This window comes from Kwoniella europaea, chromosome 2 (assembly GCF_036810445.1).
Source record: "Kwoniella europaea PYCC6329 chromosome 2, complete sequence".
Lineage (NCBI taxonomy): Eukaryota > Fungi > Basidiomycota > Tremellomycetes > Tremellales > Cryptococcaceae > Kwoniella > Kwoniella europaea.
The window spans coordinates 2,773,757-2,798,122 of record NC_089488.1 but is presented as its reverse complement, the minus strand read 5'-3'; the positions used below and the strand labels follow the sequence as shown (position 1 = coordinate 2,798,122).

The 24,366-nt window shown below is 44.9% G+C and overlaps 6 protein-coding genes across 6 annotated transcripts; 2 read left to right on the top strand and 4 right to left on the bottom strand.

Annotated features, from left to right (window-relative positions):
- Positions 1-180: 180 nt before the first annotated feature.
- Positions 181-2,954, top strand: V865_007397 (uncharacterized protein; the record flags this gene model as incomplete). Its single annotated transcript, XM_066231144.1, has 14 exons — positions 181-367; positions 438-490; positions 550-760; positions 833-961; positions 1,050-1,140; positions 1,210-1,274; positions 1,356-1,480; positions 1,567-1,629; positions 1,733-1,829; positions 1,916-2,095; positions 2,167-2,197; positions 2,256-2,294; positions 2,361-2,438; positions 2,534-2,954. 14 exons carry the CDS (start codon positions 181-183, stop codon positions 2,952-2,954), a joined length of 1,770 nt encoding a protein of 589 aa, XP_066087241.1.
- Positions 2,955-3,192: 238 nt separating this feature from the next.
- Positions 3,193-6,305, bottom strand: V865_007396 (uncharacterized protein; the record flags this gene model as incomplete). Its single annotated transcript, XM_066231143.1, has 3 exons — positions 3,193-3,314; positions 3,395-6,121; positions 6,182-6,305. The coding sequence occupies 3 exons, from the start codon at positions 6,303-6,305 to the stop codon at positions 3,193-3,195; spliced, it is 2,973 nt and encodes a 990-aa protein (XP_066087240.1).
- Positions 6,306-8,185: 1,880 nt separating this feature from the next.
- Positions 8,186-12,861, bottom strand: V865_007395 (uncharacterized protein; the record flags this gene model as incomplete). The annotated part of the gene is made up of 15 exons (XM_066231142.1): positions 8,186-8,441; positions 8,520-8,635; positions 8,696-8,745; positions 8,802-8,877; positions 8,948-9,445; positions 9,510-10,018; positions 10,078-10,617; positions 10,670-10,682; positions 10,741-11,075; positions 11,129-11,170; positions 11,227-12,035; positions 12,090-12,220; positions 12,277-12,503; positions 12,586-12,688; positions 12,742-12,861. The coding sequence occupies 15 exons, from the start codon at positions 12,859-12,861 to the stop codon at positions 8,186-8,188; spliced, it is 3,825 nt and encodes a 1,274-aa protein (XP_066087239.1).
- Positions 12,862-13,339: 478 nt separating this feature from the next.
- On the top strand, positions 13,340-13,879 carry V865_007394 (uncharacterized protein; the record flags this gene model as incomplete). Its single annotated transcript, XM_066231141.1, has 3 exons — positions 13,340-13,417; positions 13,489-13,570; positions 13,650-13,879. 3 exons carry the CDS (start codon positions 13,340-13,342, stop codon positions 13,877-13,879), a joined length of 390 nt encoding a protein of 129 aa, XP_066087238.1.
- Positions 13,880-14,200: 321 nt separating this feature from the next.
- Positions 14,201-16,114, bottom strand: V865_007393 (uncharacterized protein; the record flags this gene model as incomplete). The annotated part of the gene is made up of 8 exons (XM_066231140.1): positions 14,201-14,374; positions 14,447-14,510; positions 14,581-14,711; positions 14,771-15,289; positions 15,368-15,535; positions 15,624-15,781; positions 15,845-15,976; positions 16,069-16,114. 8 exons carry the CDS (start codon positions 16,112-16,114, stop codon positions 14,201-14,203), a joined length of 1,392 nt encoding a protein of 463 aa, XP_066087237.1.
- A 584-nt stretch (positions 16,115-16,698) lies between these two features.
- Positions 16,699-22,220, bottom strand: V865_007392 (uncharacterized protein; the record flags this gene model as incomplete). The annotated part of the gene is made up of 8 exons (XM_066231139.1): positions 16,699-17,447; positions 17,508-17,730; positions 17,783-17,946; positions 18,000-18,125; positions 18,180-18,484; positions 18,542-18,771; positions 18,832-20,686; positions 20,746-22,220. The coding sequence occupies 8 exons, from the start codon at positions 22,218-22,220 to the stop codon at positions 16,699-16,701; spliced, it is 5,127 nt and encodes a 1,708-aa protein (XP_066087236.1).
- Positions 22,221-24,366: the final 2,146 nt, after the last annotated feature.

The window sequence follows — 24,366 nt, the reverse complement described above, 5'->3', positions numbered from 1 at the left end:
TCAGCAGCTGGACTGCTCTTTCAATTCGCTTTTGCTTGTTATTGTTTGATATTTAGTTTTCTCATTCTTCCTTTTTTTCGTTTCATTCTCAAGTCTAGTTTGTGCTGGTCACCAACTCAACCTTCATTCCCTTCATCGACCCCATATACAGTCAACAGACTGACCTAGCCGCAATTCAAGATGTTGACCCAACATTTCCTTGTCCTCTTTGTTCTGCTTCCCCTCCTAGTCATCTCGGCACCCCTCCAACCTGAGCCTCTACACACTCTGGCACTTAAGAAGATCCCAATTGCGAGAGATGGAGAGCACCCCGTTGCTGCTTTCGAAAGGCATCAGAAAGCCGCTATCAAGCGAATGTATAGGTATAGTAAGTCCTTGGGCGACTCTTGATTACTTCATCCACAATGAGTGATATTGATGGAAGTTATCAATGATAGAGAGACTCGTGCCACCTTCTGAAGAGGAATTCCTTCAAAGAAATCTCGAGAGAGTAAGTTGTATTCTCAATCATCAACGCACTTGACCTAATTATTATGGTGATTTCTCCAGAGACGAGCCATCGAGTCAAATCCCAAGCTCGACAAGAGGATGTACATCCCCGATAACCCACTTCCCTCTCTTCCCCAACGGGAGAAGAGAATATGGTGGCCACCTACCGATACCTCTGCTATTCCTACCCCGACCGGAGCCATCCCCCATGTTGCCGCCGAGTTGAACAGGACAGGCGGAGGAGCAGCCGCAGCTACAGGCACGGTGAAAGGTTAGTCGCCCAGCTTGGAGGGGAATCCCATAGAAACACAAGCTAACAGATTTGTATTGTGTCAATCTATAGCTTCTGGATCCAACGCCAATGGGTTCTCAGAAGCTGCCATCCAAGCTTTACAGGATGTATCTCTCAAGAATAGTGATAGTGAATTGATTCAAGGCGGTTTGGATTATATCATCGAGGCTAATGATATTGGTATGTCTTTCGTTTTTATTTTCATACATTGAGGTCCTATCAGATTATGGGGAGATCCCATAGCTAATGGGGATTGTATGTGAGATAGGTTACCTCAGTGAGATCCAGATTGGTACGCCGGCTCAAACCTTCTTAATGATTATGGATACGGGTAGTGCAGATACATGGGTGCCTTCTACGTGAATTTATCCCCTTGGACTGATACACTCTGATCGGGTCAAGCTGACAGGTCGGTTCTGATGTTATAGGAGTTGTGGAGTAGCCAATTGTGGTGATCATACTGCTCTAGGAACAGACAACAGCGATACTTTCCGTATGTCATGTCACCGTTCACTAGTCGCATGACCAGACTGAGACCAGCTAAGCTGATTATCTCGTGTGTCCGTGTATACAGAAGCATCTCAAACTCAGTTCCAAGTAACCTATGGATCCGGATCAGTGGTTGGTGTATTAGCTGCAGACACAATGAGTATAGCTGGTATGACCATGGTCAATCATGTGATGGGTGTAACACTTCAAGTGAGTTGGGTTTGGTCGAGTAATTTATGTCATCATCGACTTCTCATGTATACGCTGGCTGATCTCTGTGATGCATGATGGTATAGGAGAGTGTACAATTCTCAGCTAGCAATGTTCCATTCGATGGACTAGTAGGTTTGGCTCTGGGTGTGAGTTCCGATCTCATATCATGGTGCCTGTTATTCCAAAACGACGAAAGAATTGGGACTGACCCCGACTTATTTTTTAAATTATCGTACTTTTTCTGTTTAGAAACTTTCCAATCAAGGTGTACAGACTCCACTCGAATCGTTGGCTTCTACAGGATTGATCAAAAATCCGATTTTAGGTATAGCTCTGGGAAGATTGAGTGAGTCTATTTTATTGTTCCTTCTTTCTGCCCCTATCCGTTGAGATCCTGAGTACTGACAGCTGGACTTGACTCGTGTCACGTAGCCGATGGAGAGAATAACGGAGAACTCGTATTTGGTCAGGCCAACAATGCCAAACTCGATGCAACTACCACCCAAACACTCCAGGTGACGAGCCAAGAAGGGTTCTGGCAGGTTGATATGGCTGCTGTGACTATTGATGGAACGGATGCTGTAACAGGTAGACAAGCCATCTTAGATACTGGTTCGTCACTCTCTTAGCCGCTCGGCTCGAATGGCGATGGATAACTGATGGAACTTGCTTTGTCAATGCAGGTACTAGTCTAATGATTGCTCCTCCTGCCGAGTAGGTTTCTTGTAATTATCAAATGATTATTGAGTAGCTGATAGCATACAATGAACAGTGCTGCTGCTTTCCATGCTCAGATCAACGGTGCTGCCGAGTAAGCTCCACCAGATGCAGGTGAATATTCCGGTGACTGGTGCTGATGTAGTTGATCCATTTTTAGTGTCGGAGGCGGTATGTTCTCTATACCATGTACGATCGATCAAGAAATAACCATGACGTTCGGGAACGTTGCTTTCCAGTGAGTGTGTCCCGGGCCGAGTTTCCCTCAAACTCAAATCTCATCACTATATTCGGCTAATTCGTATTTTGTATTCTACCTACTGCTGCATTTAGGATTGACGTTCGTGACCTCCTCTTCCAACCTCTCTCTGACGACTTGACAGGCGACTGTCTCTCATCCCTTTCAGCAGGGACGATCAAAGACGACGTAACATGGTTACTAGGTGACAGTTTCCTTAAAAACGTCTATATGACTACCAACTCGGAGGATCTCACTGTTCAATTATCAGCTAGAACAGATTCACCTGGAAGTTCAAGCTTTGCTGCTGCTGCTGCTGATGCTGCCGCAGAGGCAGGTGGTGGTTCAAACGCAGCGAAAGAAGTTGCAAATAACGCTATGAACGTTCAATCCAATTCTACCAATTCCAACTCGACTTCCACTTCGTCAGGTGAAGCATCGTCAACTGCTTCCAACACTGCTGCTGTTAGTCTCATCTCTGCGATCGCTGCGCTGTTAGCTGGAAAGAATCTCTAGATGTAGATGGATTTATATCCATATGGTATGTCATCTAATCGATTCGACTTTAATCAATAAACACGGACATATAATATGGCATGTACCCATCATTTGATGTACTTCAGTATATATACTACATCGAGCAACGCAACATGATGCATACATCGAGTTGTCTTATCCTTTGGTATATAGCACCCATAAATTGCATATCTCCTTTATTCCTATACTGTACAACCTTTTCAACATCAGAAGCGAACTAAGCTTTGCTCATTTGTAAACCCGTTGACCAATTCCTTCCTATGTCCGTCAGCGAGATAACACTAGCTTGTCTTTGCATATCCTCGATGGAATCCACTCTAATCGCATGACCTTGAACAACTACGAATCATCAACGAAATCGACTATCAGCTCAAACCTATACAGAATATTGTTATCGATTCGAGAGGAATTCGGCTCACCTTCATCCGTATCGTACAATGATGGTTGAGTCAAATAACTCTCACCAGAAAACCTATGAGTGTTGATACTATTCCTCTTCTCGTTACCGGGTACAGTCAGACCACCCAGAGTTTCTTCAATTTCCGGAACGATGGGTTCTTCCTCTACTGGTGTACTGGGACTGATGAGCGTCAGAGCATCCAGGAAAGTGGCCAGTTCATTAGGATGTCTAGGTGTAATGAGATTCGTAGAATGTGTACTATCCATAGTCGACACAGTCGTAGTCCTCTTATGGGATTTAGCACCAGTACGCCTCTCATCCATATTGATGTCTGATATATGTGTGGTGTTGAGAGGTAAGGAAGCATGTCTTGCTTTCATCTTTGACCTATAGGAAGGGTTGGGCGAAGGTGATCGTTGTATATTAATACTATTCGATTTCCTCGATAAGGTTTCCAGAGTATTCTCAATAGCTTGTTCTCTCGGAGTCCAGGTCAATGAAGGAATGGGTGTACCGGATCGGATGGATTGTACGATACTTCCTCTTCTCTCTTCATCTAGTATATCTTCTAATCCCAATTCCTCACCATCCAAACTCACGCGGAGGTTTAGATCAGTCGTAGTCAACTTGGACAGAGCTGGCATAGAGATCGATCCGGGTAATCCATCGATATCACCCAAAGGGTGCACACAACTACTTCGTCGTGATTTCATAGCTAACAGAGAGAAATTCGATGATCGCCTCCTTTCCGACAAATCTATTTTCTTCGAGATCTTTCTCCTATTCTTGCTCACTTCGGAAGGCTCAAACGATGCAAAGCCGAGTGGAGAAGCGAGTCGATTGGCATGATCAACATCTTCAATATCAATCTCTTCTTCTTCTCCCACGTTCTCACGGCCAATATCCCCTTCTACTTGTTCAGTTAATTTGGACAATCGCTTAGCCAATGACGAGGAAGACCGAATCATCCATGAGTTCCTTCGATGTCTGCTCCTACTTGCTTTACGTCTAGGTGCGAGAGGCGATGTTTTCAGTGGTTCCATCCTAGGTTCACCCGAATTGATAGAAGACTCGGGATTTACGGTGGTATCTCTGGATTTTGATGACTTCCGTCGAGTCAACAACCGATCAACTGTCTGACCTATCGAAGTTGTAGAGCTATCTTGAGTGTTAGAAGAGATCAAGACATTCTTCATTCTCTTCAACCAGGTTGTTCGTCGTTGTTTTAAACTTGGCCTCTGCTGTGGAGAGGGCACGCGGGGTAAATCCTTATCTTTCCCCATCCCATTGGTATTCGGTGTACTTTCCCTTCTAACGTGTTCCCATTCATTATCCGATTCGTCCTCTGATATATTATTCTCTTCATCGATCCTTTGTTCCACAGCAATGTCATCTAACCCGAAAGTAGCTGTTCTAGTAAGAGCATGACCCCTGGACAAGGACGAAGTGGAGCTCAAGCAAGTAGCGGGAGTTTCCAATGAGGTAGTTGATTCCGAAGTTGCATTCCCGTCTTGTTCTGGAGGTACGAGTAACATCGAGTTTCTTTGACCACCGTTAATCAGTACCATGGATGAGGGTCTCCAAGGTGGTGGTAAGCCTTGTTTCTGAAGAGATGAAGACCGTGGAGGAATCTGTTCCGACATCGATAGATCTCCCTCAGATCGTGCGAGGGACGATTGACTGTATTGTTTCTGTCTATGTCGTTGTGGGGTGGGGTTCGGAGGTTTAGTAAGGGAAAGAGCAGGCATAGAAGGCGAAGGGTGAATAGCAATGGTAGGATCTTGTTGAAGTGTAATCTCGGATGAAGAGAATATACCCAGACTGAATCGTTTCGATTTACTCTTGATTGGATTAGCATGTTGTGAAGGATCGGGTGATACGAGATTTGATCGACTCAGACTAAACAATTTTCCTATTACAGTTGAGTTTCGAGGTGGTTGTGTTTGTGATTCAGGTTGTTTCTCGCTCAGTAGAGCAGGCGAAGATTGTCCAAACAAGTTCCTCTTTGATCTGCTCCATATTCCTTTGATGGGCGAAGTGGTTTTCTGCTCATTGCCTTTCCACAATGAAAGAGGATCTTCCTCGACGGTCTCGCCTCGTTGGAACCATTTCTTCTTCTCTCGTCTCTGAGGACCACCTGCCCAGCCTTCTCCCAATCCTACTACACCCGGAACAGATCTGATCGCTTCATCTACAGGTACCCTGAAATCCTCCGCATACATGTCTGGACCATCTTCACCAGTGAAAGCAGAAAGGTATGATCGATGGGTATAGGCAGTATCTGAGCTAGTACCGTAATCCGATCTAGTCATCAACGGAGCTTCGAGAAATCTGGCTTTCTTCACATTTTTGCTCTCATCGTTGATCACTGTCTGCTCTCGAACCGGTGTGGATTGACCGAGTGAAATTCGAGAAGCAGTTGGTGTTTCGGCGACTGATGAAAATCCGCTGATGGAAGGTGGAACAGGAGTAGCGTCGAATGAGACACGACAACGATTCTCGTCGCCGGGAACAGGATGTGTGGACGAGATTGACGATCGAAAGGATGAAGAGGGTTTGCGATGTGAGGGCTGTATCCGAAGAGGCGTCCAGTCATGAGTGATCATACCGCTGTGAACACTTGAAATGGACGGTCGATGATGGGAAGAATCTATAGATCGACGAGGTGAACGAGCGGGTCTGGGAGGTGTCACAGGCAAAGAAGTGTTGAATGGTCTAGGCGTGGTTGGGGTGGATTCATCGTGATCTTCATTACAGCCATCCATCAATACTCATATATATCAAAATTTGACAGCGTCCTACTCACCTAGATCTATCTCTTGTTCAGTTAGAGCTATCATTTTCATAGTTGGCGATATAATAGGACCAAGTGTGAATCTTGACGAAGGAGAGGAAGGTCCAGCCTGTGCGTTCATAGTGTAAGATCCCATGATGACCAAGTCGGATGATGAAGGCGGATCGGTATCGAATACTTATAGCGAAGTGCAGATGAGTCTAAGAGCATAAGATTTTTAGCTTGTCTCAACTGTTCGGGACAGATGAAATTTGGAAAAGGCCGAAAGGTTCAAGTATGATAACCCGAGACGAGACATGTCGATCCCGGTGTATGATACATGAGACGTTCGAGGATGAGACAGATGATGATGAAATTATGAAACTGGATGAAACTCACCTATAAATATGCCGAGATCCTCCAAATCAGGTTAAAAGTATTTCTAGCACTGTCTCTAACAAGGTCTATGATTGCCTACTTTTCTGGAAAGATGGAACGTTTCGAGACGAATGATCGGTTGAATTAGAGAAGGCTGGGATTGAACATTTTCAGATCTGCCGATTCATCTGACCTTGGTATTTTGGTTCTAAGTCTGTCTTTTGATGTCTATGCTTCTATACTAAGATGTCTATGGTCCAGGTGATCTTGAGGTCACTAGATTTGTTCGTTATCTTCCACTGAATCGATCAGTGTAAGTCAATATGATTTTAGAAAGAAAACAAATGTGGTTTTTCTTTTATTCGATATTTCGATTCTGATTTTTTTGATCGATCTACAAGACCCAAAGTGATTTATTGATATAGTCACGACATTACCGTAGTTAAAGCACGAAAACACGTCCAATGTCTACTTCTTGGGTTGATCTAATTTATCTTGGTATGAGCTAGCCGAACATAGCTCCTATCCCGTTCTAGGTAGGATCATATCCAAATCCCTTCCTCATGATGATGAGGGACAAAAAAAAAAAAAGACGAGAGACCCTTCGGTCTGCCGTGCCGTTGATAAATTGCTTTTAGTACGTAATACCTGTCTTGAGGAGGAAGAACAGACTAATGGGGAGTAACCCTCACATGACGACGCTAAATGAATGATATGGATTGCAGCGTAAAGAATAACGAACAGTAGTAGTCTAATCTGTTCAAGCCTTCGCGAGGTAACAGATGGAACCCTTTTTCGAAAAGAGCAGAGAGACCAAAAAAAAGAATGGTAGCTTGGTCCCTTGGTTCCTTGCTTTAGCAGACGAAGAGGAACACGCGCGTCGGGTTTGGTTTGGAGAGAGATACTGGATGATATTTTGAATCCGAAAGCATCTACGTGAGAAGGCGTTGTACTATTGTGTAGCGTCCCGCTGATAGCCCTGAGGATAGGATATACAAGTAGGAAAGATGAGTAAGCAAACTTCGACCATACCATCCTATCGAATTTCCATCTCTGTCACCAAGTCCTCAATACAATGATGACGACGACGATGATGATGATGATGATAATGATAACGGTATCTCCAAAAAGCGCCCCTGCTCCAGCTCATAACGAGATGATGATCTTAAGATTTTTCAACTTTGTGTAAGTCTTCGGCAGGAGGAACCCCATGTACAGACAGGATTCAAACACCGATTGGTAACTAGAGTAACGTTACACATGTCAGTTGTTTCGAGATAAGGGAAACTCTTTTTCCTTTTTCTCCCCGAAGCTAAGGTAAAAAAAGAAACGATCGATCATGATCATGAGAATTAGTGGATTCCGTAAAGTCCGGGTCCGTCTAGGTATATGTTTACAGCAGTATAATCCGCTCCAACTCATCTAATCTTGGTCCAGCGCATCCAACTCGCAAAAGCATGCAAGGTATCGCGATGGCCAAAATTTCGAATACAAATCATCTTCACGGCTCGATACCGAGCAAAATGAGTCTGAAATCCCCAAAACCGCTTATATATATGTACAACCATATCATACCATACCATGACATAACAGACAAGTACATACGTCTAGATCTAGACCGCATGGATACATACATACATACATACTCAGCACTTACACTCAGAACTTGTCTTTCCTCCCATTCCCATTCGAATTCTGGGGTACTAACACCGGTCTCATACCGTTAGCTCTACTCGTCAGAGTCAATTGTCCATTGGGCGTGAGAGATGATTTGGAAGCCACGAGTGATGAAGCTAACGTCGTTGCTCGCTTTAACGGAGTGGAAGAGGAAGATGCTTTAGCCGAAGAAGAAGAAGCGTTATTATTGGAATTAGATTTGGGGTCGAAGGCGTAACGCTGGATTCTCGAGATCACACTACAGTATGGTGACATAACATCGTCAGCTGTTGTCTAGGTAGAAGTGGCCTTGAGAGGAAGCGGTGACTGGACTGACCTATTCCTAGATGCTGAGCTTGCTGAAACCGTAGCCAAAGGTGCGACTTGAGGATCAGCAGCGTGATATGCGGGTCGATGTTTGACACATATACCCATGATACGAGTGGCCCAGGTCTAAGATACGTATCATGTTAGCTGGATTATCAACCTGAGCAGTACACAGGCAGTACTCACCTTCATGTGAGCCGAAGTCATCCCCTCGCACTCTTTAAGCGAAGCTTCGTCTATAAAATCCATATCCGTCAGTGGTCGACCTATCACAGTTTCAATGCCACCTCACTCGTGGGCATAGTAGCTGCTATATACTGTAGCATCTCATCATCCAGTTGCGGTGCATTCTTGTTCCTCGCCAATACCTACAGCATACACGGGAGAAGCTGCATCAGCTGACATTGAACGACGAGATTCCAGACGAAGCTGACTTACGGATCCCCTCATCTTTTCCAATGCTTTCAAACAATTCTCGACCGGAGAGCCCGTGCTACTCCTATCAGCATCGATGACCTGTACTCTACTCGTAGCACCTTTAGGCACAATAGTACTGCGAATCTCCTTTCTTGCCGTCTTTCGCCTTTTCACCGCTAGAGGTAAATCATCATCCGCTTCTACCTCTGTTGCATCTCCATCAGCGTCATCATCAATTTCGATTGGATCATCATCAGGTCGATAGTCTTCATCATCGGTATCTCCCCAAGGTGAATTATCAAATTCTTCAGTCTCAGCCAAGATCTGTTGATGTGATCTTTTCCTAGAAATCGGGTTGGACAATTTACGTGCGAATGAATCGATCTGAGCTTGGTTCTTTGATCCAGACCCTTTAGATGCAGTCTTCTTGTTAGCTGGCTGTTTGCGTGGTGACGCTTGTCGGAAATCCATGTTGAGCTTTTTGGACCCATTCAAATACTTCCGAGCTTCTTTTCCCAGCTATAAGCCAGCCCTGAGGTCAGTTGACATAATCATCGTTAATGACGATAAATGGACAACTCACACGAAGATAGGCATTTGTCCAACCTGCTGCACTAGCCACGCAGAACTCCTCTAAAGCGCCTTCGATGACCAGAGTCTGAATTAACCTTTCACCCTCCTGTCTTGTCCATTCTTTGCCTATGCCGAACAGAGGATTCTGATCCAGACCTTTTCCTGAACTACCTTTGAATCCTCTAAAGCATTCAGCGGCGTTCACAATGGTTATTCGATCTTCCCTTTCGAAGGACTGTACCATCTTGATAACGTTCAATGCATCATCCGTCACATCCAGTGTCGTATACACGCTCCGATCTCTTCCCAAGCAAACGTCGCATCCTTGGTTACAATTTCGAGGATCGAAATTTTCGTTGAAGAATGACAGAACTTGAGATCGTCGACAGTCCGCTTTATTGTTACAGTATCGAAGGACTTCGTTCATCGAGGCTTTCTGTCTTTCTTTCTGAGGTCGAGTGAGATTCTGATCTTGATCGATCTGATTAAGTACCTTTTTACCATCTCCCCAGGTATAGTCTATCAGGACGTCATGTTCCATCAGCCCAAATCTAACTCATTATGACATCCTAACTCACATAGTATACAAGTCGAAGGATTTCCATCTCTTCCAGCTCGTCCTGTCTCCTGATAATAACCTTCCAATGATCTAGGTAGAGAGTGATGTATAACGTAGCGAACATCGGGTTTATCTATACCCATTCCGAAAGCTATTGTAGCGACTATTACTTCAAATTTATGTTCTTGCCATCCTTCTTGGATTTTCCTCCTATCTCCTTTACTCATACCAGCATGATAATGATGAGCTTCAATTTCATATCTATCTCGTAACTGCTTTGCCAGGTTTTCGCATCCATCTCGAGAGTTGCAGTAGATGATCCCGGAAGCACGTTGACCTTGAGTCCGAATGAACGCTACTATCTCGTCTATCACTTTCTTGGTCTTTGGTCGAACCTCGTAATGCAAATTGGGTCGATTGAATGATTGTCGGAGTACAGAACATCCCTGTATACCTAAAGAGCGGATAATGTCCTCTTCCACTTTATTCTGAGCTGTAGCTGTCAACGCCATGATTGGTACACCAGGGTAATCTTTTCGCAAATCGCCCAGACGAAGATCTAATGGAACAATCAGCAATATTCACTTGTCATGTTCCATGATGAAACCTACAGTCAGCTCGAAACTAATACAGATAACGTCTATCAGCATGCTTCCACCAATTGGAATCTCATATGACTTACGTCATGACCCCACTGGCTAACACAATGCGCTTCATCAATCACGAATCTGGCCAATCTCCTCTTCTGCAATAAACTCCTGAGTATCGACTTGATATGTCCACCCATAGTCAACATCTCCGGTGTGACATATACCACTCGAGTATAAGGTTCAGGTCTTGACAATTCTTCATGAGCCAGATTCTTATCCTTTTGAGTCATATCTCCCGTATAAGCTATAGCTGGTATGTTGAGATTGCATAGATGTCGACTCTGGTCGTTAATCAGGGAGATAAGTGGTGAGACGACAAATGTTACTCCTCGGGTCTTTCCCTGTTGACAAACGGCAGGTAGTTGATCTGAAGTAATGCTTCAGTCGTTTCTCACGGCCTCGTATCATCATTTCACTCACATGTCAAACTCTTCCCACCTCCAGTTGGCATCAGTACGAATACTGGACATTCTATATTAGCAGGTGTCCCATGTTGTCAAGACCTGATCCCAACTCACCGTCTTTACCTGCCATAGTCTCATTTATAGCTTCCTTTTGATGTTTCCTGAAGTTCGGCAATTTGAACATCTGTCTTAACTTATGTTCCACTTCCTTAGTCCATGGATAGGTCTTTTCCACTTGTATAGTCCTTTGTTGCGGTGCTTGGACATTGGGTGGTTTGGGGGGAGAAGAGGGTGGACGAGGACCACCAAGTACCGATCGAGCTTGGGAAGCTACGACCCTCGGGGGCAATTGAGATGTTACCTGTATTGGGGACGAAAATATTTCTTCTACAGCTAAATCCTCCATTTCAGCTATTGCAGCAGATTTCGACGGTGGTGGCTGAGGTGGTTGCTTCCGCTGAGAACGAGGAGGCGGGGTGATGGCTCGAGGAGGAGGTGACGAAGGTGGTATTAACATTTCTTCTGGATCATCTTCTTCGGCGAATCCCTCTTCTGCCATAGCTATATCGAAATCATCATACTGAGGTGGTGGAGCAGGTGCTTTTCGGGGTCGAGAAGGTCCAGCTTGAGATTGTTCAGTACGGTGCATAGATCCACTGAAAGTTTTGTGAAATAGAGGAATTGGCTCCCCATCATCACTTGATAACCCTTTTGACCGACTCTCTTTGAAGTCTCCTAAAACCGCTCTCGACCTATCTGAACCTATCGTATCGGGGGTGGGATAATCTCTTTGTGGGACGGATGCACATGTTGAGCCTGAAGATCGAGGAGGTAGGGTCTGTTGAGCAGGAACGGCAGATGGAGATGCGGTACGAGCGGTCATCTCAGCTTTGAGCGCATTAATTTTCGTGGTGAGGAATTCGCTAACATAGTCTTTCAGTATTTCGAAACTAAATATCCGGTTGCTTACGACTCACATGCTTTCATCGATAAATTCGTCACCAGTATCATCACCTTGACCCATGAGAATAGCCATCTTCTTATCTTTTAGTACATCCTTATCCTCCAGCAGCTTGACGATCTCGGCGGCAACTCTTTCGTTTGACCACTGTAATTGTGACGGAACGAATTAGCTTGCTCTTGCTCTTGAGTTGCGGCACTTACAGAAGCAAATTTAGAGGCCCTGGCTCCACTTCCGACAGCACTCCCTCCAGGAGTATTATCATTCCCTTTACCTTTGCCTACCATCACCATTGGTGATCCGACCGTCGAAGAGGGAGTCATGAGGTGACTTGACTGCAGTTTCGCCATCGCTGATCGAGAAGGATCGACATTGGCGGTGGAGGAAGAGGGAGTACCATTCAACATCGGACGGGAAGCAAGTGAAATAGCTACAAGATCCATCAGCCTACGGCTAACATCGGATTTGAGAAGTGAGATGAAGGTGGCAATTTAAGTGAAATAATTACTCACTTTGACTCTGTTTCATTCCTGCCATACGGAGTATCCGCTGTTCCGTCGTAGGTGTGGATCGAGATGAAGAAGATGCAGGTGGTCGAGCAAGTTTGAATATACCCTAAATGCCTCACGTCAGCTCAGTCAAGGAGATGGCGTAAAAGATTAGCTCACAGGGGTCCTAACGCCATCGCCTTTCGAGCTTCCCGCTACTGCATTTGAGCTTATCGGCGAAGCTCTTTTCCCCTGTGTCCGAGCCATGATCTCCTGAAGGTTATTGCGGGGGGTGGACATGGTGCTTGTATGTTGATTTTCACCGTTGAATCATGTTTATAGCTGGTTGTAGGATGTTGGGTCGACAGAGAAAGAAGAAAGAAATCACAAAATCAAATCATAATGGATTGATCCGACGCGTCAAAACAGCAGAACACATACAATCAACATTACTCCCGACCTTATTCTATATACGCCACCCCTTTTAATTGGCTCTATATGTGAGTGGATCAAACAATGTATCAATGTAATCACCGTTCAAAAGTTGAAAGCTGAGGTTCGAGGTCGTCTTCGATACTACAACTACTGATGCTGATACGTCTTCATATATCATTGAAACCCATCACATCCACATCAACCCAGCTGTAACCTTACCCCGCTTTCACTACTCACCACTCGCAGGCACGCCCTGAGTATCAGTCTAAGCTCGTCCGACTCCGTCGACAAACCGATCCGCAATCAATATCTTCATAAAGCGATAATTCGACATCTTCCTACCATGCCATACCAACCCAATCATATATTCAAAGGCGTAGTGACGAAAGCAGGTGTGATGAGGAAGACAGTGACGGTGACGGTAAGTACATCCCATACCGCAGCATACCTCTTTGGTATGCTTTCCACTAACTTGACGATCTTCAATCACAGGTCGAACGTATATTTGAACATCCAAAGATATTAAAAGAAATCAAGAGGCACAAAAAGTATCTTGTTCATGACGAGGGAGAGGGTGAGTCTTTATAGTCATATGAACCTTTCATCTGTCTACATATACGTGTACTGACATTGTCTTGTATTCTTACATATAGTCGCTAAAGTAGACGACAAAGTTACTATCATTCACGGTCTACGCACATCCAAAACGAAATCATTCAGGTTACAATCGATAGACGGACGAGATACGAGGAAATACCCTGACGATCCTATACCTCAGATAATATCTGAACCGCATATAAGGTTGAGGAAGCAGAAGAAAATGGGTGTGTTGGAGGCTCTGAATGAAGTTAGGGGTGAAGGGGCGAAGGTGGTTAGTCCATAGATCGTTTTGGGCGTATGGATATCTTGGGTTGGTTACAATCGGGTGTGATCGATTTAGAACCACCAGGAATTTGCTCTTCTTATTTCAGTGACGTGAGTCTGACCAACTGACTAATCGAATTATTGCACTCGTTCTGCTTATTGGACAACAATCTCTTGTTTTGAACGATCTCAAAAGTACTGGGTCTATCATCATGAATCTATAATAAGATCTCATCATACCTCTAACAAATGTAAACACATGGATATGAACTATAACTGATAACGCATGTAAGACAATTCAAAAACATTTCGTTATACCTATCAAATCCCAATTTCAACTTCAATCAAATACAATCTCACTCTTCTTCTCACCCCTAAACCTCCCAACAAAGACCCTTTCCGTCCCCGATGTCTTCCCTCTAATCATAGTAGTAAATCTCGACCCAAATACCCATGTCCCGAGCCATCCGAAATTGGTCATTCCAGCACCTTCATTGGGACCTAGTGGAAGGTCCTGCACAACCATATCACATCAAAAGTCAGCGCTTATCTTGTCATCTATTTCTGGGATCAGATAATAACTTACAAGATGTGAGATTGGACCTGCACTATATTTACTCAACGGCTTCTCTTTGATTTCGTTGATTATACTAACAAGCCCAAGAGGAAGGAAAATCTCAGCCATGGAAAGAGTTAATTATATGAACAATTGAAGCTTACTTGGTTGCTGCCTTTGGTGCATTAACTATCGCCGTTCTAGCGATTTTGAAACCGGGACTTGAACATACATCTCCCACAGCGTAATATCTTTCTTTACTAAAAATAGATTCTCCTGGGTTTTTTGTTGTTACCTACAGGTTTGGTTACTTAGATTTCCTTTGGAAAGAGTATAAGAAGCAAGGAAACTTACTTTGAGATACTCGTTAACTCTAATCAGTTCACCGTCCAAAGCACCCTCATCGACATCTCGGACAAGTTTCGAATTGGGTTTCATCCCACATCCAGGATATACATAATCTGCTTCTAGGCTTTTACCGCTCTTCAATTTGAGTGTGACGAGAGAAGGTTGTAAGCCGAAGTGACCATTCCACGCTTTTGGTAGCTTCCCTTGATTTTCGCTTTCATGGGCATTTTTGATGCGTCCGTCTTCCTCATCTTCCTCGTCTTCTACTTCTTTTGGAAGATACGGAGAAGCACAAGGAGGTATGATCACTCTATCATTCAAAATAACTTTTATACCCAATTTGTCACATATCTTCTTCAACTCTATTGATAATCTAGGATCAGTAGGTGGAGAAGAGTAACTTCCGACTTCCTTACCACCCTGTTGGACTTTCCCTTGGATCTCATCTGGTGGTGTAGGTGAAAGTAATCCATAATCTTTATGAACCAGGGTAACTGATTTATCAGGATGATGAGCGGCAATTTCCTATATACATCCAAGCAATCACATCAGCACTTGAATTTGGCATCGATTCACCGAGCTTATGATTATTATTCAACTTACGCCTGCAATTTCAACTCCTACCGCACCACCCCCTACAACCACCACTTTCTTAGCTTTCTCTACATCCCTCTGGGCAGCTTTGAGAGATTCGATGAATTCTGATTCGGTTTGATTCCATCCTGGCATCGTTGGGAGAGGCTGTGATGCTCCTGTAGCAATGACACATCGCTAATTAATGATACCCCAACATCAGCATATCAGGTCATGTTTAAAAGCAGAGTCCTAAGTCCTGCATGTGTAAGGGACAGAAACTCACAAAGAAAGGTACTTCATTGGACCCCTCAAACGGTCTTTCTAATACCACCGAACTCTCTTTAAGTGATATCACCTTGTTAGGAGCTATAACCTGATGGGGTGTCCCTCTCTTGAATACTCGGTCAGTCGTAAGGGGTATAGTAAGTTTATATTCCCATCCTACGTGTTCAACATATCTTTCATCAACACACTTGTTCAAAATACCGTGTGGCCGCTACTTGCCTGGAGTCACAACCGCTCTTAGGATGGTAATAGGCCACCAAGCGAAACTTCTCGCATCGATTAACAAGATCCGATAATTGGGTGGTAAGTTGGATGAAAGATGATTGGCAGCTTCATGTCCTGCTATTGAAGCTATACGAATATAGAGTGTACAGCACGATTCAGTTTCTGGAACTGAAGTACAAAGCCCTCCACAGAAAATTGTGAAGAAGTGAGAAACTTACCACCTATGATTACTATGTTCTTGAACGCCTGTTGATCTACTGTCATGGTATCACCGTACTGTAATCCGAACGATTTTGTAAAATGCTATCAACGACATCGATCATTGCTCGTCCCATGTTTATATGTATATTCAAAAAGAAAGGCAAGTATGAAATGCGAACACCTTCGCTCTTCCCTCGGCACGACCATGGGAATTGCATGTTCATGGCCAAATGGAGGAAGAATTGACTCGGATGATACGACGAACAAGACTGGCGCCGACGGTAACCGATAAACTTGGGAGTTATCTGATAAAGCGATTCATTCACCTTTCGGCCGACTTTCTAACTGACTGACTTCGTATCTCCGCCACCGCCGATGCGAGTATATCTGAAGTGAGCAGGAGAGACAAATGCATGTATGCAATATAGTAAGATACAAAGGGTACTTGAACCGATGCGTGTATATGAATCCCTATGCGTATTCAATGATAGAGATATAAAGATGATTAAGAGATATTTGAAGTATAGTAGTCACGTGTATATGTACAAAGATAATCGACTGATCATACAATTGGCTATCGAATCAATAATTATGCCTTGAACAAGACTCATTGTCCATTTCCCCCATAATCTATCCGTCCCGTCATATTACTGTATACAACAATCACTCTTACTTTCTCTCGATCTCACATGCCCTCCTCCACCTTTTGGATTCGCATCTAATATATTGTTCATCTGTCCTACTAACGCCAGATTCTCAGCAGTCAATTCGACCGGTACCCCACCTCCAGTCCCATTGCCATTAGCATTATTGTGAGGTAATGGCATAGCACCAAGCGTGGGATCACCAAGTTCGAAATGGACACCACTTCTCCTCTTCGCTTCGTTTAAATCATTATCGTATTCCGTCATATTACTATACATCGAAGATCGATGACGATCTTGTAAATTGAAACTTGTGGACCTCGATGATGGTAGTTGCTGTTGTTGGGAATCCAAACTTGGTCTACTAATGTTCCCATTCCCGTATATACCGGGTTTACGTTTTGTCTCACCAGATGTCAAATCGAGCTGTGATGGACTTGACGTCCCTGCGGAATGTAATCCACCTCGGGACTTCGATCTGATAATCCCATTCAAAAGTTTAGCTGGTAATGCCGTCAATGGGGTTCCTCCTTCGCGATTTCCGAAACTGAAACTGGGTTGAGGCGATGCGATCCTGGGTGGTGAGAGGGATTGGAGGATTTCCTGTTGACGAATGAACAAGGCGAGTTGTTCGTGTATGTCACATCGGGGTGAAGCCTTTGATGCGCAGGAGTTGTGAGCAATCAAGCCACAATCTTGGCATAGAACACCACTTTTCTTGACGTCGATCAGACAGACTCGACATGGGATGGCTAGTGAATTCTAGGGATGTCAGTTATAGGAATACCCCGCAGACCAGTGAGCAGACTCACCTTTACCAAAAGAAGTCTTGATGAGAACATGACTTTTATCCGACCCACTGCCATCTCTAGCATGAGAACTTGCCATACTATGTCTGTGCGGTCTACCATCCAGAGTACCATCGAGAGAAGGACTCAGGTTGCCATTGTCGAACAACCTTTGACTGTCTCCGCGTCGAAGATCCATACTGACTCGTCGTAGAAATGGTACACTATCTTGAGGTCGAAGTGCATGCTATCGAGCCTTGTCAGCTTGGTCTACGAAGAGGATATTTTGGAAAGCTTACTAGTTCTGGATTCAGTCCCTTGACCCAAGGGTGTTCAAATAGCATTACAGCGGGAGGCCGAGCATTGGGATCTTTGATAAAGCACAATTTGAGGAAGTCATTCAAAGCATCTGATATACCTTCAGGAAGTGGTGGCATTTCATCCTCTACAATTCGGAAAAGTACTGTAACAGATTGGTCAGCTGAAAGGAACTCGCTATATCGACAGCTAACTTACCCGTCATACTATTGGTGATCTCGGAGTAAGGGGGTTTACCAGTCAACAGCTCGATGATTGTACATCCAAGGGACCATATGTCCGACGCGAAGGAGGCGCCAGCAAGCGAGATGACTTCGGGGGCCACTACAATCCCACTCATCAGTATAACATAGTGATAGAATATTTGGTATCACTCACTCCAATTTGGTGTACCTGCAACTTCCGATACTCTCTTCTTCCCTCCCTCCTTCCCAGCAGTCTTCGCATCCTGCTTAATATTCTCTACAGCTTTCATATTGAGCGAAACACCGAAATCTGACAATTTGACATTGCCGTTCTTCGTTGAGAGGATATTGGCAGCTTTCAAATCGCAATGTACAACACCTTGAGAGTGAAGGTAATCCAATCCTTCCAAAATCTTCGCTACATACGATGAGACTAATCGTTCGTTGAAATTACCGAAAGACTTTAGTGTTTGACCAAGAGATCCGTTCTCGACAAATCTGCATGTCGCCCAAGTGTGTCAGTTGGAATTGGACGTCTCCACAAAAATCACTTACTCAAGCACGATGTTCAGGTACTCTTCATCCCTTGACATCCCCTCGTACTTTACGATACTAGGATGCGATAATCTCTTGAGCAATTCCACTTCCTTCATCACGTCTGTGACCTCATCTTCCCTCATTCCATGTAGCCTGATCCGCTTTATAGCCACCATCTGACCAGTACTCAGATTCAGTGAACGATAGACGGAACCAAATTGACCTCGACCAATACAGTTACCAAGTTGCTACACCGAGATATACTATTAGCTTGACCTGTAACTGTTCATTCACATCTATTCACTCACATATTTAACAACTGGGCATCCAGGCTCTCTAAACTCCAACACCTGAAGATATTGACTGACTCGTAGTGCACTCTGACTTGAATTCTCCCTGTAAAGCGACGGTGATCTCTCCATGCTCGAGACAGGTAAGTTGACCATGCTGTTGATTCGTATCTGCAACGGCCTAGACGATTCCTCGGTGGAGACCGAGATATCTCTTCCATGTTGATGCAGCTTACTTCGAGGATATCCATCCGACTGTCTACGCTCCGCTTTATCGGTCGGACGAGATTGCCCCAATCCTACAACAGGCTGACACGAGTTGAGAGAGGTGGTTCGAATCATGTAAGAAGGGTTGGGTGCCGATGGCGAAGTGGGGAAAGCAGTACCGGTAGGACTGGTAAGGTTGGACGCGGGAGAGGCTGATCGTTTGGGCACATAGACTTTACCGTTTGAGCTAAGTCTTCGTAAGGCAGGAGGACGTGTTTCATCATTAGACATAGCTACCGAAGTACCATTCGAGCTGACTTCCTCCTCTTCTACCACCCTGTTCACATCCGGTCGACCAATCTCGATACTCATCCCTCTTCGAGCCAAAGGTCTTCTTCCTGGACTAGTTTCTATTCTCGTAGGGAGATTAGCGGCAGTCTTGTTCCCCTCTAACGCAGCTAGTGAGTCGGAAAGAGCTGTGCTTCTAGCTTCTTCACTTGCTCGACCTAGGCTTTCCGGACTGTCTCTCACTGATCTCCTTAGATCTTCAGGTAGATCCTCGCTGCTTAATAGCGTACCTATGATTCTCTGCCTAGCCTCTTGTAGCTTCTTCTCACTAGCTCTTCGTTCTCGTAGTTGATGCATCATCGCTTCATCTTCGATATCTTCAGTCAAGTCGATAGCATTCGCATGATCACCTCCTAGGACGGTAGCGACGGAATATGCAGCGCTTGAACGACTGTAAGCTGAAGAAGTGACCCTTGAACCAGCACTGATCAAGCTTGGAGTTCTCTCTCTGGAATGGGAGATCAGCGGAAGCGGACTTTGAGGTGCATTTTCGCTTCCAGGAGAAGAAGGTTCGTTGTCGGCGAAAGAAACGGATACGCGAGAGCCTGTTGTATTTCTAGGCCGAAGGGATGGTCGGATCTGAAGATTGCCCGTTCGAGTGACAGGAGTGATACTTCGAGAAGAGGGGGAAGAGGTGGGTGACTTCGGTCTGATAGGTGATACATTTGGCTGTGTTGACGCTCGTGATAGAGGTGTGCGTCTGATAGCTGGTGGTTCGGATGATGTAGGTGGCAGAGCAAAGGTCGAAGTGGTTGGTGTCTTGAATGATGAAGGATCATTCAACTCTATAACAGCTTTTGCGTCCGTCGCAATCTGCAACTTGGTGTGTAGCTCATTCTGACTTTCATTCGAGCCTTGTCGATCCATGTTGATCCCGTTGGGAAAAGGTTTTGGCGAAACAATATTCTTTTCAATTGACAATCGCTTGGATGGGGAGGACAGCTCAGCCGAAGTTCGTCGAGGACTAGTAGGCGGACTGCGAGGTGGTGAAGTGGGAGTTGCAGCAGCTCTCGAAGCAGGTCGACTATTACTTCTTGATCCGGGTCTGGAGTTGCTGGGCGATTTGGCGCGAGAGACTCCTGCTGCAGCGGGTCCAGCGAGTCTTGCTAGAGCGATGACAGTCTGCGCAACTCGACCTATACTGGATTCGGAACCCTCTTGCAGATCCGCCAAGCCGAAGATATCAGTATCTGGTAATCCGACAGTCTGGCAAGCTGTGATGAACCGTGTGAGATTGGTAGCTCGGAGTATTCCATCTTCTGTGACGTTCAAGCGGGGTATATGGGAGGGTTGAGCAGGGAACAGGTGATTGAGAAGACTTTGTAGGTTCTTCAATATCAGCGATTTCACAGACTCAAAGGAGAAATCAGGACTCACAAGCATAGTAAAACACCATCCTTCATCGCTTCTATCCAAGCTTTCCTTTCCCTCTCTTTAGCTCTATCCCCCACATACACCAATCTGACCTTGGCTTCCGTAGATCCGATCGCTGGACTCTCCGAGATCGTAGTGGAAGATGGGGTACTGGCCAAGGTATTTGCCGCTCTGACCCAATCTGCTCCCCAAGCCTTTTCCATCCTAGCCAAAGCTGTCAATCTATCGTCTGCTATTCGCCTCATCTCTATATTCTTATCATTTTGCACAAAAGCTGAACCCTTTATGATGGGTGTGAGGGACTTGACAATAAAGGTAGTCGACAGACGCAATAAGTAATGTTCGCGTGATAAGATGGAAGTTGGCGAGGAGTCATGTCGGGCGTGTGTAGGCACAGGAGGCGGAGGCATAGAGTTGGAAGAAGTTGTTCGAGCTGGAGTGGTTGGACTCGTAGAGGTAGCGTGAGTTGGCCTGATCGGGTCGGATTTGGATTGTTGCATAGGAGGTGCGCTGATAGGTGTAGGAAGTAGTGGGACAGTATGAGTGGGTCTATTGGGTTCTACCGGTGATTTCGACTGGGGAAGAGCTTTAATAGTGGTGTTGTCGGGATTCGGTCGGATGGCTGATTGACGAGAAGGGGTTTGAGGCGGGGAGATCTGCTGCCAAGTCCCACTACTATCTGCTGGTGAAGGTCTGTAATTTTGGGGTATGGACACCGGTCCAACATCGCTTGTGCGATCCCTTGGAGTGACTTCAATAGTCTTGTGGTCATCCGTAGGTTGTCGCCTTGACGGAGCAGCTACTGACATAGATTTATGACGTGTAGTCGATTGGAAAAGGTTGGATAACGTGTGCTTATGACCTTCCCTAGCTCTTTCCTCTCCGCCTTTCCTAGCCGTCTTGTCAACATCTTCATCCTGTACTAAAGTCGCAAGAGCTGATGTTGACATTGAACCTCTTGACAATGATGGTGGTTGCCATTTCCCATCGTCTCCTTTCTGCATAGCTGGTAGAGCTGTAGGATTGAACCTGATCTGCCGCTGTGTCCTCTCGGTAGGTGTCACAGGTCTGACCCTCCCTAGCTCCTTCTCCATTCGTTGACGACCTAATGTGACTTCTGACGACAGCGTCCTCTGACCTGCTTTAGCCGTCCCATCTCTACCGACTCCAGTCCTCACACCTGTTCTTCCTTGAGTAGTTATTGGTTGTGGTTTCGAAGAGGTACTTGCTCTCGCTGTATCGTTGATGAAGGATCTCAACCTTGATCGGGAAGGAGGTAAATCAGGTGGTTCAGGTGACATAGTTTTCGTTCGAGAAAAGAAACCTTTGATCCCTCTTCCACCAGTCTGTATCGGGGCAGGCGGTGCCCCTCTGGAGGAAGAGGCATGCGGTTGCGGTTGCTGTAGTGGCATGACACTGGTGGTAGGGAACGGATGGAGGAGATGAGGTGGTGATTGGATTCGAGCGGTGGCGATCATTGATCAATTCGTAGATTTTAAATAAGATAGTCAGGGAGACAATTGCTGGATGATTACTGATACCAATGCGAAGGGAAGGAAAAATACAGTGCTGTAGGAGAATAGGGTACAATTGACATTGACCCATCAATCGTTAATCAGCATGGCTTGCCCTGCACCACAATACACTCTGATTCCTTTGAACCACGACTCTGCTCACGATTGATGTGATATGGTATTGATAGATCTCTTCACTCACCGATCGACAATGTAAAATTTGATACAGTACAGTTAAACGGATAAAAATTGTCCTGAACTTCGGTTGCGACGTTTGATGGTAGATGAAACGATTATGAATATAAGGGACAATAATAATGCGATATCGATCTATCATCCATGATGTAGAGGTCAGTTTTCGAGACTTTCGCCACCCAAAACATATCCATCATTCCCTCTCTCAGCTCGAGAAAAGGTATCAGGACGTTGAGATATATCCCTTTTTGGTTGTCAAGACTGGATCTGCCGTAGGGCAAGAGCAAAGCCTTTTTTAAGCTTCAGCCACCGAAAGGATGACAGCTGATGTTTGGTTCTTACCGCCGTCAAGACCAGGTATGAGTCAGATATCAGGTAGGGAATGGGAATGATAGGAGAATAGTGAGGAAGTGGAATGACTGGAACACAGAGAGAAGTGAGGTTGTGAATGGCCTAGTGTAGCAATTCTTACGTCGATCAATTCCGACCAGCATGTTATCCACGCCATTTTTGATCTTTGTCTGCCCATCCTTTGGACTAGTCTAGTCTCCCATCAAAACGACAACGACGACCCAGAAGAGTTGAGACACTCACTATGAAGACTGACTGACTATACACAATGTGGATGTTGGCTACAGATTTCGCTTTCTATCTTCTTATCTTATGATACAGAGTGGTGAGGTCGACTAGCGAGTGAAGTATGGAAATGACGTTCATGGGAATAGGTCGTTGCGTTGTCAAGCGCAAGAGTCAAAGCCGATCAATGCGAAACTGGTTGATGATCGATGCTGGAACAATTGACACAGGTACCATCAACAATCCTTCAGACCTTTCATCATCCACTCAGAACTCACCTTCTCACGCTAATCGCAGATATTTTAGCCTACAGTATCCCCTCCTCTCGTAAAGCCTAAACTACCACTTCTATCGGATTGGATTGGGAGCGAGATTGACGAAGAATTGACTACTATAACATGATTGGTAAATTCACGATCAGTCAACTTTCAACCCTCGAATGGACTTTCAACGTCATCATCGAACGCATCAATCTTCCGTTTCTTGAAAAGTGATATGTATACACACACTGCCGTTCTTATTCGGGTCTTATCACTCTGACCAAATCCGTAACCGTACATCCGTGATGAACGCTTGATTGAGGGGTATGTACTCGTATGTGTACACAAGGTCAGGCGCGTACTCACCGCTCTTTTATCCTTGGTGGTTATTCTCCTTGAAACGTTCTACACATGCACGAATGGTTCCTTTCGTTCACTTTGAACGACTGTAGTACTGCGCACGTCCTACTATGACGATATTGACTTGTCTGTGGAAGAGCATCAGCGTAGAAGTGAGTTTAGGGAATTGTTGAACAAACAAACGCACTGACCTGTTATTCCTTGCCCTGTCCTGTTACTTTGTACCTCGTTCTTGATGCCCGGACTGTTGTGCTACTGGGTAGGTACCGATCGATTTCAAGTTCTTATTCACCGTATCCTTCTGTCTCTTCTTCGTTCTTAGCCATTCCCAATGGAAATGTACAAACTTGAAGATGTCAGATCACCTTCAAACATAGCATTTGATAAGGGTGGACAACTGGACCGCTTTGTTTGCATGTTCGTATGTTTGGTCTGTACTACATTATCAAGAAAGTCAATCCGTTGTCGATCAGTCATTGAAAGAATATGAATGAATTGGTTGGGTTGGATTGATCCAGTTCAGCCCAATTTCATATGACGTTTTGGATTTTCTAATGTTTAGTTGTTTTTATGTTATGTTCTCATTCAAACTTGCTCAGTTATTGCAAGAGCTATCTCTACAGCTTACATTTGCCATAAGTCTATAGGACCTTCCCGGCTCACTTCCCTCCCATCCATTGATGTACAACCTTCGTCTCCATCTCACATGATGTCCATTT